General features: G+C 38.3%; 1 protein-coding gene across 4 annotated transcripts in view; it reads left to right on the top strand.

Moving 5' to 3' along the window:
- RECK (reversion inducing cysteine rich protein with kazal motifs) overlaps positions 1-15854 on the top strand; it is a 156188-nt gene that overhangs the window by 1312 nt on the left and 139022 nt on the right. For all 4 annotated transcript variants that reach the window (XM_088150155.1, XM_088150154.1, XM_088150153.1 and 1 more), the window contains exon 2: positions 1760-1818. In XM_088150155.1, coding sequence (XP_088006281.1) covers positions 1760-1818 — 59 coding nt within the window. The remainder of the gene's footprint in view (positions 1-1759; positions 1819-15854) is intronic.

Here is a 15854-nt window from a genome sequence, read left to right as displayed (position 1 = left end):
GAACTCTCACAAACTGCACATAATTCAGTGAGAAATTCCAAAGGACCATTTAAACCATTAAATCGAATCTCTTGGAGCTTCCCACTCCTCTGGCTAATTGGTTCCTCTGTAAAACTGCTCTTAATTGCTGTTAGGAATGTTTTTAAAAACATTCAGTCACAATCTGATTTTCTATAACTTAAATCCAGTATTTTATGTTCTGCAAAGACTTTTGTGTAATGCTCTTTCAAATATTTGAAAAGAGTTATTATATAATCCCTCAGTCTTTTATTTTCAGAGCTAAATATTCCCAGGCACATCAATAATCTCTTCGTAGGACATAATTTCTAGTACCATGCTCATCCTCTGACCTTCTCTAAATCTTTTTGAATTTCTCTGAATCTCTTGGTAGATAGTCATAATCCCACTTAACTGGAATGGACCATTTATTATAACGCATAAGGTCTGGAGCAGAAAAAGTAGAAATCAGCTGGCTTTTTTAGTTTCATGTGTCAGTGGAGCCCTGAAAAGCCAATCAACTGGATTTTTAGATTGCAGGTTTTAGCAACTTTGGGCTGAATGGGCCAGAGGAACAAAATTCCACAGGTGACTACATTTCCTGATAAAACTAATTTAAATAAATGAACTTCTACAGGGATCTTGCCTGCCACTGTTGAAAGTTTAGCTAACTGGCCTTGATATACTTATCTTAGTTTACAAGTCAGTTCTGAGTGCATTATGTCTTAATGTGAATCTTTAGACTAGGCTAGCACAATTTGTGGAGAGGAAAGGGCAATATTGATGCATGAAGAATAATTGGCCACAAAGCAATAGCTGGTGGCCAATTAGCTACTTGGTGGCTAGCAGACATAATTCAGTTATATTTAAACCCTCCCCTTACACTTTTTTATCAGTGGAAGGACTATAAGCCCTGTAGCACTCCCCTTAACCACTACTGCTGAAAATTGGTGGCATGTATTTTTACCATTTTAAGGCAGGCGTTACATAAAAACAATAGAGTTGCTGGGAGTCGGGCAGCATATAAATTTAATAAAAAATAATAATTTAGTGTATACCCTAAAATAGGCTTAATATTTTAAATTATCAAAATATCAAGGGCAATTTTCATCATGGGGGTGGGGTTCTGCCTAAGTCAATCCTGACTCCTGTGCAACTGCCTACAGCCTCTGTTAACCTTCTGAAGTTATTCCTCCTCTTACAGGATTACTGCAGTCCATGGCGTTTCCTTAGTCTGTTGCTGATACTGCCTTCATTTTTGTTTTTTTCTAGCTTCACTGTATGATTTCTTATCTTACTTGTGTGACTATTGCAAGTGATTGTAGGGAGGCTGGAAAAATACTGGAATGATAGACATAAACAACCAATAGATAGGAGAGAAGTTCATTAGTAGTTTACCTCATAAAAGGAAACTCACTCCTGACAACAAAAAGCTTGGGAAGAAAAAAATCACAATGTTCAAAGAAATTCTGCCTGAACAGATTCAATAATAAGTGAGAGCTGGAGGTCTATTGCAGCATCCAGTACTTTGTATTTTACCACTAATCCTTGCATTAAAACATCTTACTGAGGTTGGTATAATTTTTGCTGCCTTGATTGTGCCCTCCTATAAGAGGCTTGACAATGACTGTAATTTCAGCATCCAGCTTTAAAGCAGAACTTCAGAAAAACAATAAGTGGTATAAACAGGAAAAAAAATGTTCCATTAAACATTACAAAACGTAAATATTTTACTGAGGTTGAAAAGTATGTTTTCCTACAGGTGCATCATGCTGTTACCTTGCGAAGAATAACTTAATGTGTCATGATGTTTGTGAACTGGTAAGTTGGTTCCGAATTTATACCAAACTTAACATTTCATCTGGCATTCTAATGTTATATGTTGCCATGTGTTTATGACCTTGAACATTAATGGTGAAATTTTAAGCCTGAATCCTTTAGCATCGCCTAGATATTTTCATGAACATATTTTAATTATGAGGGTATTTTAAGTTTAATATGTACAAGGAATCATAGTCAGTTCTTTCATTCTGTGAGAGGGGTATAGAGCTAGGGAGTTTATATGTTATACAAAACAGAATTAAAAAGTTCTGTCACCTTCCCTCTTGCTTGTTTCCAGAATGCCATCCATTTCTCATTTTTACCAGATTTTTGGTATTTTGAGCTGCAACTGAAGATTTTAAGCACATAAAAATTTAAGTCTATTACTTGATGTAAGATGTAAAAATCTTCAGAAACATATTGCTAGTAAGAAGCTGGAAATTGTTAAGGTTGGAAGTTAGACCAATAGAATTACATTAATATGAACAATGGATAAAATAATTGTAGAAAATTTAAATGAATAAATTGTGTTTGTCTTCATGGCTGAATGTTGGGGAGATATCTGTACTTGAGCTGCTACTTCAGGAAACAGGTATACTAGGAATGCACAAACCATCCCTTAAAAGTTCCAAGTTCAAAGGTTCCAAGCTTAGAATGACTCTTTAAGCTTAGAACAAGCATACTATGTTTCTAAGCTGGAACAAAGCACACCATGTTTTAGTTTCTAGCTCTGGCATTTCAATTTATGTGATTTTGAGTGTCCCAATGCCTCCTGCTTGGTTAAAATAAATAAATAACAAAGATGGTTTTTGCTCTGCTTCCCTTCCATGGACTGAAAGGATGAATGAGAACACTGCCTAAGCCCACAGGCTTGAGCTTCTTTCCAAGATTTTCAAAGCTTGTATCATTTATCTGTAAATGTATCATTAACAAATGATACTTGTCTTTAGATATAATAAATCTTGGAAATTGTTCTGTCTTACTTGTTGGTTCCATTACACCTATACCTTGCACCAGATCACTGTCACCATTTAGGATTAAATCTAGGGTTGCTTAGTTCCTCTGTTCCAACTGTTTTAGCCACAGTGATATAGATATTTACACCTTTGATTTTTTTGTGTTTATATAGTCTGAGCATTAATAAACACAAGCTATATGAGGGTTACTGTAGTCCCTAACATTATTACAGTAAGCTCTCCTTTGCATCCCTCCCCAATTTCAGAATTTTAACATTGATCAGATGATCAATACATTTTCCCTAGAACGAATGCACATTTGTGATTGGATATTGCCACCCATCACATTTTTGATGAATAATCTAGCTTTCCAGTTTTTCTAGTATGTGAGATTTTATACCCTTTTTGATACAAAGAACAAGACTTATCCCAGTGCATTTTTTCTGTCCTTTTTATAACATTTTATGTTATAAGCACTATGTCTATGTTCTCATTCACAACTAAGTACTCTAATTCCCCTATCTTGGGCTTAGAGACTTCTGTCATTAGTTTTGAAGTATCTGTTCACTATATTCTTTTAAAAATGTTGGTGTGAATCTTTTTCACAGCCTTTTTGGTTGCCAATTGTTGTTGGTCCTATCCCAAAGAGAATTAAAAAAAAAATCTACAGCCTTCTGAACTGGATACTCTGTAACATCTGTCACCTTTACTCAAGGATCAATTTAAAAAACTGCTCTGCTACCATTTGATGTTATGTATGACAGCAGCTTGACTCTATTAGGTGCGGTGCTTAACATAACTAAACCTCCTTGCCCAGCACTATTGTCAAATCTACTCATTGTGATCCTTGTCTAACTGACCTTAGGTTTGGAACAAGTATCATTTTTGAGAATACTACCCTGGCAGTTCTGATAATCAGTCTGCTACTTAGCAATCCATATTTAGCTTCCAGGATTGGCCAACCACGTTTTCCAAAGCAGTGGACTACATCTACTGCTTCCTCTCCACCACTAACAATTTAAATAGATGGTACATGACAACTGCAATCTTTGCTCCAAACAGGCAAAGGCGTGATACTTACAGCCTTTGCACTTGGTATGCTAGTTAGATGCCTGTCATCAACCCATCTATCTGTGATTGAATTGCTCACAAGCAAAAGTCCTCTGCCCCTTCAAAGGAATATCCTTGGTATGAGAGAATGTGGGTCCCTCACCCAAGGATTGAATTTCTCCTATAGGAACATCTCTCTTGTCCTCAAAAAGCATAGCCTCTTTTTCCAGTTTCCTATTTTCCTTGACAGCAAGCGATTTGCCATCTTGGGGGTGGGGTAAAGTTATGATATCTTGGACTGTGTGGTTTACATAATTCTGTACCTCTCCAAACATCTTCAGTTCAGCTTTCTTGGTTTCAAGGTAAAAGACTTCTTCCCTGAGAATCCACAGTTTATTGCATGAAGCACAGATCCAAACATATGCCAAAGAAGGAAATAAACATACATATGACATGTAGAAAGCACTCTCTAGGCTGCTGGCTTTCTAGTTTCATACTAGTTATTATTGGCAACTTCATTCCTTCTTAAGGACCTCCTTCTTTAAACTTCCTTCTTTTTTTTCTTTAAAGTTTAATTTTTTAAAACTTTAAAACTTTTTTTTTCTTTACACTTTCTTCTTCAGAAACTGTTTGACCTCAAAGATAGGCCTATATTCTTCTCAGCCCATAGCAGACTGGGTTTAGGCATTAGCGGGACACATCCTGAAAAAGGCCAATCTCATGCTAGAGTCTCGTCTCGTCTCATGTCAGAAATGCAGGAACTGGAAGGGAGATAATTATTAATCTAAATTTTAAAAAATTAAAAACTTTAGTAAAAATATAGATTTATATAATTCTTGCCCAATGCCGGGCCACATTGATGGCAAAGGTATTTCCGACCAGCAAGTCATTCTGAGTGCATGTCGGTCCCAAGGGGCACTGCAAAAGATGGATAATTGTTTAAATAGTGCCACATTCACAATAAATATCCTTGTCCTCAGGAAGAAACCCCCATTTTTCCATTTGATCTTTAGTTCTACCCAGACCAGTGCGCAGTCTATTTAAACATCTGCAAACCGTCCACTTCTCCTCTGAACCTCCAGGCAACTCCTCAAGCAGTTCTGTCCAATTGTAAAGATGTTTTGCTTGTAAAGCAGTTCTGTCCAATTGTAAAGATTTCCATCTTTTTAATCATTCTGTTTGAGGTCTGGTAGCAATCTCCTCAGCACAATCTAAAAAGCTCCTCCTTGATTTCAATCTTTTTGTGGGAGGTACTTGGCCAAATAATGGGTGTGCCGGATCATGTAACACCTTTCCATATTCCACGTCTTGTGCCACGCTCCTTCACACCTGGTGGGGCTAAGATATTCAGTTTATCAGGTGGAGTGGGGCGCAAACATCCAGTAACAATACGATATGTATCACTAAGTGCCCTATCCACATGTACAGAATGCGCAGACCAGCCCCAAACGGGGCAAGTATACTCTGCTGCCGAGTAACGCAGTGCAAGGGCAGCCATTCATAGAGTAATAGGATGGGCACCCCAGGTAGTTCCAGCCAACTTTCTGAGGAAATTATTACGGGTGGAGATCTTTTGCTTTAAATTACAACAATGTCTTTTAAAGGTTAATGTTCAATCCAATGTAATGCCAAGGTAACATGGTGTCTCACAATGTACCAGGCTCACTCCATCCCGGATAATATCAAGCCTACGTCTGGCCTGCCTGTTTTTAAGATGGAATGCAGAGACATTAGTTTTTGATGGATTAGGTTTTAGTCCATTCTTGTTATAGTATTCTGACATATTCTTAAGGGCCAGAGTAAGCCTAACTTCCACCTCCTCGAAGTTGGCTCCCTGAGCAGTAAGTGCCAAGCCATCAGCATAGATGAAAGACAATGTATCAGGACCAACAGGCTGATCATTGGTATATATATTAAATAACGGGATGAGGAATGCTCCCGTGTGGAAGACCATGTTGCTGGGCTCTCCACTGGCTCTTTTTTCCCCTGAAAGTCAACAAAAAATTGTTGATTTTCAAGTATTGCCTCAGTACATTTAGTCAGAGCAAGATCATGTGTGATATTATATAATTTCAAGAGAAGCTTCCTGTGATTAACTGTGTCTTAGGCTGCAGATAAATCCACGAAAGCAACTCCTGTAATTAGACCCAATTGAAATCCATCCTCTTTGTGCTGAACAAGTAAAGTATCCAGCCTGTGCAGGACTTCCCTGGCCAGAAACCAGCTTGTTGGGGAATGAGGGTTGGATCAATAACAGGAAACATTCTATTTAATAGAACTCTCTCGTAGAGTTTAAAAGGATAGCAAAGGAGGGAAATTGGACGAAAATTCTTTGGGTCATCTGGTTTTTTTCTGGGTTTCAAAAGTACAATCACCCAGGCTAGGGTTCATTAGGTATTGTAATACCTTTATATGATTCTATGGTATAACTACATTTAGAATGAATGCTGCATTCAGAAATGATATTGCAGAAGAGGGAAATGTGCAGAAAAAGGCAACAAAAATAACCCCAAAGATGAAGCAACTCTGTTGTGAGGAAGTATTGCAAAAGTTGGAGCTTTTTACTTTAGAAAAAAGTTAAGTATGTATGGTAAACATGGGAGTGATAGATGATAGACATGAAATTATACATGGTATGGAAAACCTAGATAATAAAAAGCTTTTCTCCCTATTTCCAAATACTAGAACTTGGACTCAGTTTTGGAAGATCCAAGATAAGGTTGAGAGATTCTTCACACACCCTTGTAGTCCCTGAGAATCTGTCATGATTGAAGGGGCATATAAGTCAAATGAATGAATGAATGAATGAATGAATGAATGAATGAATGAATGAATAAAATTAACTTACGGAATATAATACCAGAAGATTAGAGATGGCCAGCCACTTACAAAAGCCTGTTTACAAGGGGATTAGAAACTCTGAAGATGAAAGAAGATGGAGGAGTGGCTATTAATCATGATAGCCTATGCATTATCTTCAGTAACAAAGTCTTCTGATTTCCAGTTGTTCAGGAACAGATTCCTCCCATATTTCCATTGACCTTTGACTAGCCATTGTTGGAGCAGGGTGATAATTAGACGAGCTTTGATGAGCAAGATATATGTGATTTGCTATTGACAAAGTAATTTAATATTGTAATGTAGATACCACTGCAAACTTATATTGATAAGAGGCTATTACAAAGAAAACAGGAACTGTGGAGTAGGAGAGTGTCAGTGTGTAACTCAGAGGACCAACACAAGCAACTGTTGTGGAGCTTCCAATCAACTTCAGGTCTTTGCCTGGCAGGTGACTCACAGAAAATTGAAGAAGGGTTTTTGCCCAGTGTTCCAGGGACAGAAAAGAGAGAAGCTCAGGCTTCCTTGAAAGAGAGAAATCCAACAGCTGGAAGAGGTGTGTGGTAGTGATGGGTGATTTGCTGCTGAGAGGAATGGAGTCAGCATTGAAAGAGTAAACAATTATGGAGATGAACCATTGGCTCAAGGGGTGGTGCTATCAAGAAAACTTTGGATTCCTGGACATGGTCTACATTATCTACAGGAAGGGCTTTGAGTGAGAGATGGGCTGTTACTCAGAAAGACAAAGATGACTGTATTCAGAAGACATCTTGCTCAGGTCATCTGGTGAGCTTTAATCTATATTTGGAGGGGGAGGGAGACTAATACCCAGAGCCACACTCAAAATTGTAAGCTTGAAGGCAGGAAATCTTCAAGGAAGGAATGGTGAGAACAAAGAGATTCTCAGGAAGACACCAGGAGATGCAACAGGCAAACCTAATAAGGGCAGTACTAAAGGGCTCAAATGTCTGTACTGAGTATAGGGAATAAAGTATCTTTAAAATCCTCTGAATCAGTGTATATATTTGAATCCAAAATTTTCTAGCTTTTTTACACATCCACCAAGCATGATAAGATGTTACTTCTTGTTCACATTTCCAACATAAATTTGAAGTGCCTTTACTCATTCTAGACAATTTCTCTGGTATCATATATCAACAATTTATAAAAATTCTCTTTAAGATTATAACACAATGTAAATTTCAGTCCTTTCAACCACGTATTTCCCCATTGTTCCATCTGTATATTATAACCAACATTTTAGCCCACTTTATCATGCATTCTTTCACTTGTTCTTCTGTATCAAATTGCAATACAAGTTTAGCAATGACATGTTCAGCAATAAAAGTTTATACATTTTAGCAATTACATGATCATCACTGGTACACAATTGTGTTTCAAACTCAATCTTACAATGTTCAAAACCACAAACTCTTTTGTCTACTTTAAATATTTCTAATAACTGTAAGAATACCATTGGCAACTATATCCCTCCACCACCAGTTCTTCTCTTGGTTTTATTTTGTATTCCCCTTGACAAAATTCTAAGATTGCACAATAAGTTAGCCATTTGTGTTTGGCAATTATTTCTTGTCCATAAAATGCTTCTTGTGCTGAGAGCCACAAAGGTGTTTTTGGGCACAACCTGGATTTGTATTTATTCCATATTTTCCATGTGGCACAACTAATTTTTAAAATCCACATTAACCTTGGCTTTATCGTGTCACAAATACCCATGTCACCCAAATCTCCGGTCATGTCCTAACTCCAAAAGCCTTCTATTTTCTCAGCAGCACCCACTCTTTCATCCAAACCAAATGGCAAGCTTCAAAATACAATTTCAAATCAGGTAAACTCAATCCTCCTCTTTCCTTTGCATCTTGTAACACCTCATATTTAACTTGTTTTTTTTTCTCCTCCCACACAAATTTAGATATATCCTTTTTGTTGTTGTTGTTTAGTCGTTGTGTCCGACTCTTCGTGACCCCATGAACCATATTGCGCCAGGCCTTCCTGTCCTTCACTGCCTCCCTGAGTTTGCTCAGTTTCATGCTCATTGCTCCAGTGATGCTATCTAACCATCTCATCCTCTGCCGTCCTCTTCTCCTTTTGCCTTCAATCTTTCCTAGCATCAGGGTCTTCTCCAAAGAGATCTCTCTTCGCATTAGGTGACCAAAGTATCTGAGCTTGAGCTTTCATTATCGATCCTTCCAATGAGCAATCAGGGTTGATTTCCTTTAAGATTGACTGGTTTGACCTCCTAGCAGTCCAGGGGACTCGTAAGAGTCTTCTCCAGCACCACAGTTCAAAGGCATCAATTCTTTGGCGCTCAGCCTTCTTTATGGTCCAGCTCTCACAGCCATACATTACTACTGGAAAAACCATAGCTTTGACTATGCGGATCTTTGTCGGCAAGGTGACGTCTCTGCTTTTTAATATGCTATCTAGGCTTGCCATAGCTTTCCTCCCAAGGAGCAAGCGTCTTTTAATTTCATGGCTGCAGTCTCCATCTGCGGTGATCTTGGAGCCCAAATAAATGAAGTCTGTTACTGCTTCCATTTCTACCCCTTCTATTTGCCAGGAATTGATGGGTCCAGATGCCATGATCTTAGTTTTTTTAATGTTGAGTTTCAAGCCAGCTTTCGCACTCTCTTCTTTCACCCTCATCAAGAGGCTCTTTAGTTCTTCTTCACTTTCTGCCATTAGGGTGGTATCGTCTGCATATCTGAGGTTGTTGATGATTCTCCCTGCAATCTTAACTCCGGCTTGTGATTCTTCCAGCCTGGCATTTCTCATGATGTACTCTGCATATAGGTTAAGTGAGCAGGGTGACAGTATACAGCCTTGTCGTACACCTTTCCCTATTTTGAACCAATCGGTTGTTCCATGACCAGTTCTAACTGTTGCTTCTTGGCCCGCATACAGATTTCTCAGGAGACAGGTAAGGTGGTCTGGTACTCTCATCTCTTTAAGAATTTGCCACAGTTTGTTGTGATCCACACAATCAAAGGCTTTTGCATAGTCAATGAAGCAGAAGTAGATATTTTTCTGGAACTCTCGTGCTTTCTCCATGATCCAGCGAATGTTGGCGATTTGATCTCTAGTTCCTCTGTTTCTTCGAAACCCAGCTTGTACATCCGGTAGTTCTCGGTTCATGTATTGCTGAAGCCTAGCTTGTAGGATTTTGAGCATAACCTTGCTAGTATGTGAAATGAGTGCAATTGTGCGATAGTTTGAGCATTCTTTGGCATTGCCCTTCTTTGGAATTGGAACGTAAACTGACCTTTTCCAATCCCGTGGCCACTGTTGCGTTTTCCAAACTTGCTGGCATATTGAGTGCAGCACTTTAACACCATCATCTTTTAGTATTTTAAATAACTCAGCTGGAATACTGTCATCTCCACTAGCTTTGTTGTTAGCAATGCTTCCTAAGGCCCACTTGACTTCACTCTCTAGGATGTCTGGCTCAAGGTCAGTGATCACACCAGCGTGGACATCAGGGACATTAAGATCTTTCTTATATAGTTCTTCTGTGTATTCTTGCCACCTCTTCTTAATCTCTTCTGCGTCTGTTAGGTCCCTGCCTTTTTTGTCCTTTATCATGCCCATCTTTGCACTAAACGTTCCTTTCATATCTCCAATTTTCTTGTAGAGATCTCTAGTCTTCCCCATTCTATCGTTTTCCTCGATTTCTTTGCATTGTTCATTTAAGAAGGCCTTCTTATCTCTCCTTGCTATTCTCTGGAAATCTGCATTCAGTTGCTTATATCTTTCCCTTTCACCCTTGCTTTTCGCATTCCTTCTTTCCACAGCTATTTGTAAAGCCTCATCAGATAGCCATTTTGCTTTCTTGCATTTCTTTTTCCTTGGGATGGTTTTAGTTGCTGCCTCCTGTACAATGTTACGGACCTCTGTCCATAGTTCTTCAGGCACTCTGTCTACCAAATCTAATCCTCTAAATCTATTCATCACCTTCACTGTGTACTCACAAGGAATATGATCTAAGTCATACCTGAGTGGTCTAGTGGTTTTCCCTACATTCTTCAATTTAAGCCTAAAGTTTGCAGTAAGAAGCTCATGATCTGAGCCACAGTCGGCTCCTGGTCTTGTTTTTGCTGTCTGTATAGAGCTTCTCCATCTTTGGCTGCAAAGTATATAATCAATCTGGTTTCGGTATTGACCATCTGGTGATGTCCATGTGTAGAGTCGTCTCTTGTGTTGTTGGAAAAGAGTGTTTGCTATGACTAGCTTGTTTTCTTGACAGAACTCTATTAGCCTTTGCCCTGCTTCATTTTGTATTCCAAGGCCAAACTTGCCTGTTATTCCGATTACTCCTTGACTTCCTACTTTAGCATTCCAATCCCCTATGATGAAAAGGACATCTTTTTTTGGTGCTAGTTCTAGAAGGTGTTGTAGGTCTTCATAGCAGCGGTCAACTTCAGCTTCTTCAGCATCAGTGGTTGGGGCATAGACTTGGATGACTGTGATATTGAATGGTTTGCCTTGGATACGCACTGAGATCATTCTGTCGTTTTTGAGGTTGTACCCGATTACTGCCTTTCCCACTCTCTTATTCACTATGAGTGCAACTCCATTTCTTCTAAGGGTTTCTTGCCCACGGTAGTAGATATAATGGTCACCCGAATTAAATTCACCCATTCCCGTCCATTTCAGTTCGCTGATTCCCAAGATGTCGATGTTCAATCTTATCATCTCATGTTTGACCACATCCAGCTTGCCTTGGTTCATAGATCTTACATTCCAGGTACCTATGCAATATTGTTCTTTACAGCATCGGACCTTATTTTCGCTTCCAGATGCATCCACAGCTGAACGTCCTTTCGGCTTTGGCCCAGCCACTTCACTCTTTCTGGAGCTACTTGGAATTGCCCCCCGCTCTTCCCCAGTAGCATATTGGACACCTTCCGACCTAAGGGGCTCATCTTCCGATATCATATCTTTTAGCCTTTTAACATTGTCCATGGGGTTTTCTTGGCAAGGGTACTGGAGTGGGTTGCCATTTCCTTCTCCAGTGGACCACATTTTGTCAGAACTCTCTGTCATGACCTGTCTGTCTTGGGTGGCCCTGCACGGTATAGCTCATGGCTTCACTGAGTTACGCAAGCCCCTTCGCCACGACAAGGCAGTGATCCATGAAGGGGGATATATCCTTTGCCACTGTTTAAATGGTGCATCAGTTGTCAAAACAGGTATAAGCCCTTAACTTACATGTTTCTTTTTAAATCTTTACTCCCACAATCCTGTCATCTTGTCTTGTATATCTATTTAGTATTTCAAGAACCAAAATAAACAAGAGAGGAGATAGTGGGCCTCCCTGTCTTGTTCCTTTTTGTATCTCATAAAGCTTTGATAGATCTCCATTAACAATTATTTGTGCTTTCTGTGAAATAATGTACAAATTGATCTTACCCATTTTATAAAGTTCTCTCCAACATTCATATCTTCCAGAATTTTGAACAAGAAAGCCCAGTTCAAATTGTCAAAGGCCTTTTCTGCATCTAAGAAAATCAGTGTGGCTTGTTTTTCGTTATGTTACTCCAGATGTTCCAAGATGTCCAATACATTTCTAATATTGTCTTTTAGGTAAAAATCCACATTGATCCTCATGAATAAATTCTTGCAAAATTATTTTCAATCTATCAGCCAAAATCGTTATAACAACTTGTAGTCATTATTCAATAATTATATTGGCTTAGTTTTTTGTTAAAGTCAAATCTTGTCCCTCTTTAGGAATTAGTGCTATGTTGGCCTCTTTCCAACTCTCTGGCATCTTTCCTCCCTGTAAAATAGAGTTCTTCATATTTTGTAAAGTTTGTAAAAGTTCATCCTCAAAACATTTATAATAAGACCCTGTATATCCACCTAGTCCAGGCACTAATCTTTTTTTATAGCTTCACAAACTTCCCTTATTGTTATAGGTCCATTCATAATCTGTTTCTGTTCCTCTGTAATCCTCAGTAAATTTTATTTCTTTAGGTATTCATCTGTTTTCTCCAGAGAGATGTCTCGTTCTTTATACAAGTTGGAATAATCTTACAGGTAGTCCTCACTATCCAACCACAATAGGGACCAGAATTTAGGTTGCTAAGCAATTTGCTTGTTAAGTGAATTGTCATGTGACTGGAACTGATTTTGCAACCTTTTTTATGATGGTCATTAAGCGAATCACATGGCCGTTAAGTGAATCACATGATCGTTAAGCGAATCACATGGTCGTTAAGCAAATCCAGCTTCCCCAATGGATTTTTTGCCGGAATTCACTTAACAACCATGTGGTTTGCTTAACGACTATGTGATTCGCTTAATGACAGTGGTGATTCGCTTAATGACCATCATAAAAAGGTCGCACATTATGATCACATGACCATGGAGGGTGGTGCGATGGTTTGTGACAGTCGTAAGTGCAAGTACAGGTCATAAAGCACTTTTTCCAAGGCCATCATAACTCTGAACTGCCATTAAATGAATGGTCATTACACGAGGACTACCTTAATGAAATCCTTTTTGCTTAGCCACGTTATGCATTAATACAATATCTCCCTCTTGTAGGTTCAATATCATATTCTCTTTTTTTTCTTTTCTTTTCATAATTTATATGCCAACCACTTTCCTGGTTTGTTTGCAAAGTTTTTTGCTTTACATAGTTCATTTTTATTTCCATTTCTCTTACTGTTAATGTAGATAAAAGTCATTGTAAAAGATTAATTTGTTGAGAAATACTTACCTCCTCTGGAAATGTCTTTAATTCTTCTTCTTTTCTCCTTATTTCATCCAAAATAGCTTGTGTTTTCTCTTGACTCTTTTTAAGTTCACTATTATATTGTATAAAATAACCTCTAATAAAAGCTTTACTTGCATCCCAAGCCATTCTTAAATCAGGTAAGTAAATGCCTTTACCTAAGTTAAATCAGGTAGGTAAATGCCTTTACCTAAATTATTTTCAAAAACTTCTTTTAATGTCTTTTTACAGTTCTCCACTATTACTTCTTTCTGTAGCAACATTTTGTTTAGTCTCCATCTAAAAGAATGGAGTTTTCTTTTATAAACCCAAACTCACAGGATTATGATCCGAAAAAATCTTTGGTAATACCTCTACTTTAGAAACCTTAGTAGCCAAGTTCTTTGAAGTCCAAATCATGTCTATACTTGAAAAGAATCTATGTCTTTCACAAAAGTAGATATATCCTCTTGGATTGCCATTTTCCTGTCTCCATGTATCAACCAGCCCTAAATTATTAAATCAAATAAAATTTTGGTAATTTGCCTTGAGTAATTTTAATATTTTTCTCAGAAGTTCTCTCCAATTGTGGGGAGATCACTCCGTTCCAATCTCCCATCAAACACCAATTTTCATTAAAAAAAAAACCCATCAGTGTCTCCATAAGTCCTTTATAGAACAATACTTTATCCTCATTTTGTCAGATTCAGCCGGCACGGCACGGCAAGGCGAACGCCACTGCTCAGCTTTGCCTAGTCAATTTCACCGCCCCAGGTGCTAGCAGCAAAAAAGGGGAAGTTAGCCAAACCGCGAACTGATTGCTGACAGCTGGCGGTAGTTAACTCCAGCCAAGAGCGGATACATTGTATCATCGCCGGCTTCCCTCAAGCGCCGCAGACAAAGGGAAGTGCAGCGGCTCGGAAGCACAGCAATCAATGCACAATTGAGAACTCCTAGCTTTACGTGCAACAGGAAAACCCAACAAAGGCAACAACCGCACAACCAATAGACGGCAATCAAGAAGACAAAAGAACTGGACTGAATCTGCCATTTGGGCAAGGGGGGATTACTGTGGGCAGTTGGGAACTAAGCAATGGGGTAAAGCGTGGGAACGGGAAAACTATAAAATACCATGTAAGCTATGCCAAGCCAACCCTGGCTTTGTCTGTACCTACCTACGTTACACTCTAGTAAACTTCTTTGCTGAACCTGCGTGTCATGAGAGTTTCTTTGGAGCTGAACGGGGTAAACCTTACACATTTGAGGTATACGTTCCCAGTGCAAATTAACTTTCACCCCAACAAATCTACCATGCTCATCAGTCAGTACAAGTTCTGGTTTCAGTTGGGGGTTTATATATAAAACAACTCCATTTCTTTTGTTTAGTTCCTGCTGAAATAAATTCTTCACCCAAATTTTTATAGATTTTTATAGATCAAGTATTTAATGTCCTTTTTTCTAATATGTGTTTACTATAGACAAATTATATCTTGTTTTAATTTTTTCAAGTAATGAACTTTTTTTTCTTTTGAGGAGCATTTGCTTTATTTGCATTCCACCTTAAGCATAGTCAAGCCAAAAATTTAGAGAAGTCAATACCTATAGCATCTAGCTCAGCATCGTCCCTTTCAGTTTCCTGTTGCACCTGTCGAGGTTTTTGTGTAGTCTCCTCTGAGACCTCTATTTGAATCTCCTCCAATTCTTCTTTAAAGTTTTCTAGAAATTCCCTTGCCTTCTGGACAGAATTCAGTCAAAATCTCTGCTGTTTAAAAGTAAAAATCACAACTTCCAGTTTGTCCCATTGAAATGGAATCTTTTTCGGTTTTAATGTATCAGTCAAAAAAAAAGCTGTTTTCTCTTACACAGAATTCTAATAGGAATTTCTTTAAGAACAATTACATCTGTCTTACCAATCTTCAGTCTTGTATTAAAATGCTGTGTAAAGCTTGATCTCTTGTGTTCTTCCTGACAAAGTGCACCAAGACATCCCTTGGAACATTTCTTATTCTTACAGATCTTGTATTTATTCTGTATACTTCAGTTTTTGCCTCTGTATCCTCCTCATCCCATTCCAAAAATGTGCTAGAGCTTTTATGACCTTTTCTCTGATATCTTCACCAGAAACTTCTGGATTTGCTCTAAGTCTCAAACAAAATTTCTTCTCTTTCAGTTCCAGTAGTGCCAAATTATCTAAGTCTCTTTTGGAGTTCTTTGTCTATAACTTCTATCTTATTCTCCAGAATTTCTGCTTTGTTAGTAATTTGTTTTATATCTCCAGTCACTTGCTTTACAGAACTTTCCATCTTCTTAACTTCTTCTTTCATCTCCTCTTCCATCTTTACAAGCATTTCATCCATTCTTTTTTCAAAAGCTGTCAAATTGGTATCAAGTGATTTAGTCAATTTGGTATCAATTGATTCACTAACTTATTGCCCAATTCCTCAAACATTTTC

This window comes from Python bivittatus, unplaced genomic scaffold, assembly GCF_059951505.1.
Source record: "Python bivittatus isolate LINGU-HERP-01145 unplaced genomic scaffold, Pbiv_v1 ctg000610_np1212, whole genome shotgun sequence".
Lineage (NCBI taxonomy): Eukaryota > Metazoa > Chordata > Lepidosauria > Squamata > Pythonidae > Python > Python bivittatus.
The sequence above is the reverse complement of the archived record's forward strand: the minus strand, read 5'-3'. Positions and strand labels throughout refer to the sequence as shown.